General features: G+C 37.5%; 1 protein-coding gene across 1 annotated transcript; it reads right to left on the reverse strand.

Moving 5' to 3' along the window:
- Positions 1-1,533: 1,533 nt before the first annotated feature.
- Positions 1,534-4,446, reverse strand: LOC142641148 (protein RICE SALT SENSITIVE 3). Its single transcript, XM_075815542.1, has 7 exons — positions 3,905-4,446; positions 3,748-3,798; positions 3,373-3,501; positions 3,107-3,212; positions 2,822-2,863; positions 2,645-2,701; positions 1,534-2,451 (listed from the first exon to the last, which is right to left on the reverse strand). The coding sequence occupies exons 1-7, from the start codon at positions 4,033-4,035 to the stop codon at positions 1,714-1,716; spliced, it is 1,254 nt and encodes a 417-aa protein (XP_075671657.1). The 5' UTR covers positions 4,036-4,446; the 3' UTR covers positions 1,534-1,713.
- Between the last annotated feature and the right edge of the window lie 362 nt (positions 4,447-4,808).

A 4,808-nucleotide genomic window follows, 5' to 3' on the forward strand; every position in this document is an offset into this window, starting at 1 on the left:
GCATTCCATTATACATCGAGTGTGATCTTCTGTTCGTGCAATTTAATCTAGCTTGGCCATATATTTCTTTAAGTATCTTGCTTTCCAATGAGTGGGTTTTGAAGACCAAAACACAACCCTTGTTAAAACCTGAGTCCATTACCCCAATCCCTATTCTTTGTACCAGGACTTTAGAGCATCCACATCAGTGGATACAAAGTCTTGCAAAATGGCAAAAATACTTCATTTCATATTTTGACAAAAAAACACACATCAGTAGGTGTAAAATTGTGTATAAATGCACAAGAGCTACAAAAACCGTGCATATATGCACGGTTACTATAACTCTTCCATTTAATATTTTACAATTTTTTCTCTCCTTCACCTCACTCTCTCATTTTTAGCTTCTCACTCTCACCTCTCTCTCTCTTTTTATCTTTGGTCCCTTAGTCCACCGATCAATCCAGCCTCACTCTCACAGATCAATCCGACAAGCTGCCACCAATGAACGAATCACAGCGTCGTCACTGATGAGCGAATCGTAGCACCGCCACTGATGAACGAAGAAGCAAGCCGTGCCACCTTTGCTCTCATCATGCCACCGCCGATCACCACCGAAGCTCACTCACCGATACGATCACCAAAACTCACTCACCAATACGATCTCCAAAGCTCTCATTGTGCCATCACTGAACGCCGCTGAAGCTCTGTTTGATCAGTGGGTTTTGGGGTGATGGTGTTTGATGATGGTGGCTAGGTGGGTTGATGGTGGGTGTAGATTGATTGTTGATGGTGAGTAAAGATGAATATTTTATTTGAATAAATGTATATAATAGACAAACTGATATGAATGTTTTGTAAAAATGAAAGTGTAAAATAGCAAAAATAGGTTTTTTCCATACTAATTTACAAATTTTTTGTATCTACTAATGCAGATCCTCTTACAACTTATATTACAAATAAAGTAATCTAAATTCTGCTTTTTTCTTTTCTTTTCTTTTCTTTTTTGAGAATGTAAATCCTACTTGTAGTGCAAGTAAAATAATTATAATATTACTTGTAGTGCAAGAAACGTAACTCTATATATAATCTTAGGATTTAACTTACTATATATAACCTACAATAATTTCATTGTAACTAGAAGGCTTCTGCTGTGAATGTAGACCGTCTAACAAACCCATATTAATTCAATGTATGCTTTCGTTTTCTCCCTTTTGTATGCTTTCGTTTTCTCCCTTTTTCTCGCTCACAATCCCAACAGCACTTCTATTATGGTATTAAAGTTATGTCTCATTTTTTTACATTAAGATCAAATCAAATTGGGATAGGAAAAAACCATGGAACCAGGATATACAAACAATGTCCTTGCTAAATGGCGCTAAAAATTGATTTAATAGGCCTAAAATATGTAAGAGACCCACGGGTGGGCGGAGCCATTCTTAGGGGCCTCAGGGATGGTTTTAAATAGCCTTAAATTTAGGCTTTAGCTATGAAATCGAATTAGGCACTAAGGCTGTGATGAATTTTCTTTCGAATTTTTGCAGTGGTCAGAGGTTTAAAGGAAAATTTATGCTTTGATGAACTAAACAAATGATCATAAGTCATCGTAACAGTTTAAGGAAACACAACATACAAGAGCATTAAAACAGGCACAAGAACGTGAGCACAAACGAACAGAAAAGATCTGCCTAGTTACAACATCTCCTTTTCCCCTCCAATACAAGCGTCTTGAATTTACTCCAAGAAGGTCTCCATGACATCAGAGTAGATACCTGCTTCTGAATTCCTATACTGCACAGGTTGGTGCTGATGGTGATCAACGGAAGTTGAAGAAGAGGATGAAGCCATTCTAGCAGGTAAAGTATAACTCCTCTTAAATTTGTTTTCCATCTTTCTTGCACTCTCCGAATGGCTGTCCAAGCTCAAGAACTCATTGGGGTTTGCTCCACCACCATTATGCATATTTGATGCATCTGAATTTGGGTTCGTAGTCTTCCCTTCAAGGATGAGAGAGTGGTGATTTTGGTCTGGTTTGTTTCCCAAACTCTCTGGGTTGAACAACAGCTTGGCATCGTCACTACGTCCTGTGAGAGCATTGAAGAAAGACAACCCATTTGGCCACTTGATGTCATTTTCATGCTCTCCCATCATGTCTTCAATTCGGGTTTCGGATGAATGAGGTAGGAGAAACATGTGTGTCTCATCTTTGGTTTGTGGAAATCCAAGTCTGGCCGAGTTCGGGAAATTGGGTGAAGAAAGCATAGAAGTGGCAGGTGGAAGTGGCCTTTGGCCCCAATTAAAGAGTGGGGCAGGAGGGCGGATTGGAATTGGTGACTGCTTTGAAGGAAGTGAGGAAGAAGAGGAATTGTTTCTGGTTGAAGAAAAGAGTTGGGAGAGGTAGAAACCAGACTGATAGCCTAGAGATTCAAATGTATGCCTCATTCTAAGCACAAAATGGAGGTCTTCAGGGATCTGTAATAACATATATCATCTATCAGTTTAGTCAAACAATTTCCAAAATATTAATGCGTGCGTGCACGATATGTTTGCAATTAATCTTTATTATGGAAAAATTATTATTAGAAAATCAAGTAAATATCTAATAATTTCCTACAAAATAAATAATCAATTAATTAAAAGAAAAGAGAAGAAAAAAAAAACTCACAATCTTGCAAGAACCCAACTGTAAAAGGCCATGGCCAGCTTGAATCACAGCTATTGTCTGGTCAAGGAGTTAATTAAGGAGCACAAAAGTCTAAGTAATTGAATGAGTAGTCCAAAATCGGGAAAAAAAAAATTAACAAAAGACTAGCAATAGTGATAGAACTGTTTGTATTCTGACCTGAATACCGGAATCAAATTGATCAGTCCACTCAGGAGGAAGCTGCATTAAATAGCACCAAAATAGAGAGGTTAACATCAATCATTGCTGTAGTACCATGTAACCAATAGCAGACCAGACTAACATAGCTATTTGGTGGAATCTAATATACATATACATAGAACTGAAATACAAGTCAAAACTTCTCTTTTTTTTTTTCTTTTTTTTTTCTTTTTTGGAGAAGAAACAAACTCCTAATTAGGGGGAAGAAAAAAAAAATCATTGATGTATGATTTTACTGCATACAGCATCAAAAGAACTCTGCCAGTAGTTGGAGATGTTTGGTTCACATTCGGTTGGTTCTTTGAAAACCCATTTATGGCACTTATCAGATGCAACCTTTCCCATTAACCTGTTCAAACCATTTCAACCAATCAGACCCCATATACATAATAAGCATGCTTTACCTTTTATATCTCTCTACTGTCTATGGTACAAAATTTTCATTTGTGAGAGACAAATAAAACCACAACCAGATAATAAATAAAACAAAACACCTACCCAGTACCCACCCTTCTCCATAATTATATAACTGAATGGACATCTTGCTGAAGGATCTTCTAACAGGATCTTCACCGTCAATCTCTTCCAGACAATCCCCAACTCTTCCTCGACAGAACCCATCTTCCCACATCAACATCCTTCACAAAATTTGACAAACAAAAAATTATATCTTTTCAGAAAATTATTGAAACTTGTAGGACCCAAGTGACAAAATTACTGAATACACATCTCAAATTATCAATCAGAAAAAACTTAAAAACCATTAACAAAATTCACACTGTAGTTGCTCTGTTTGTAAAAGAAAAAGATTAATAGTGCTCTCCCTCGTATCAGAGCCAAGGACAGAAAATAATGCAAACTGTGTTGAACTAAGCTGAACTTACAAGCTGCCGTTGTCGTCTCCAACTTTGCACCCATTACCACCTCTGACTCTTCTGCAATAGTAGGAAGAGAAGCAGCTCAGTTAAAAGCATAATACAAAGGCACAGAGAGAGAGAGAGAAAGAGAAGTAATAAAAGAGACAGGGAGAGAGGGAGATACGGGCGAGGACGGATGGTCCAGAAGACAGAGTAAGTCCAGTCTGAGTTGAGACAGACGCTTCTGAGGGCCTCATGAAGGGCCATCATCCCAACAGCTTCTTTGCTCCTATCTGATGCTCCTGAGCCCACCATCTCTCTTTCTCTCTCTTTCTAACACTAGATATATATGCCTTTTCTTTTCTTTTCGTTTCTTTTCTTTTTATTTCTCTTTCACTTCTTCACACACTTATTAGAGAGTTTCCTTTCCTCTTCTCTTCTCTTATCTCCTCTCAACCTCTGAAACACTGTCTAGGTACTTCTAAGTTCTAACTACACTCAATTTTTATCTTCTTTTGCAGCTCTTCAATGTTTAACAACCACAAAGAGGACTCTTTCATCTCTACTACTCTTCTGTTTGTACTACCAAGTAAACAGGTTTGGTAATCCTGATACAGGTGAGTAAAAAAGGCAAGAGAGAGAGAGAGAGAGAGAGAGATGAATGTTGGAAGTATTAATAAACCATGAAAAACTGTGGGGACAGCTTTTATCCTCTTTCTCTGTCTCTTGCAAAGCACAACAGTGAAAGTGAGGGAAAAATAAAAAGCTGAGGTTTCTGATATTCAAATCACATTTTTACCCTTTTCCTTTGTGAAAAATTTCAGTTTGGTTGCAGGGTTAGGTTCGGCTAGTCAGAGCTGCTTGTTATGATTAAACCCATTTTGGTAGAGTGGGGTGGCTAGGCATAGATTTGCTCTTGAAAGTACTCTCCAAAAATACATCTAACAGATTTTTCTTTGGCTTATGGGCTTTTTTCTTCCATGGTAAACTCTTTGCCTTTGTGAGTGTCATTGTCTCCTGGTAGTCGAAATCAAGTAAAAAATAAAGATAAAAATGAATTTTTTTTTTTTTTTGGTTACAATATGTGG

The sequence above is a fragment of the Castanea sativa genome, chromosome 6 (assembly GCF_040712315.1).
Source record: "Castanea sativa cultivar Marrone di Chiusa Pesio chromosome 6, ASM4071231v1".
NCBI lineage: Eukaryota > Viridiplantae > Streptophyta > Magnoliopsida > Fagales > Fagaceae > Castanea > Castanea sativa.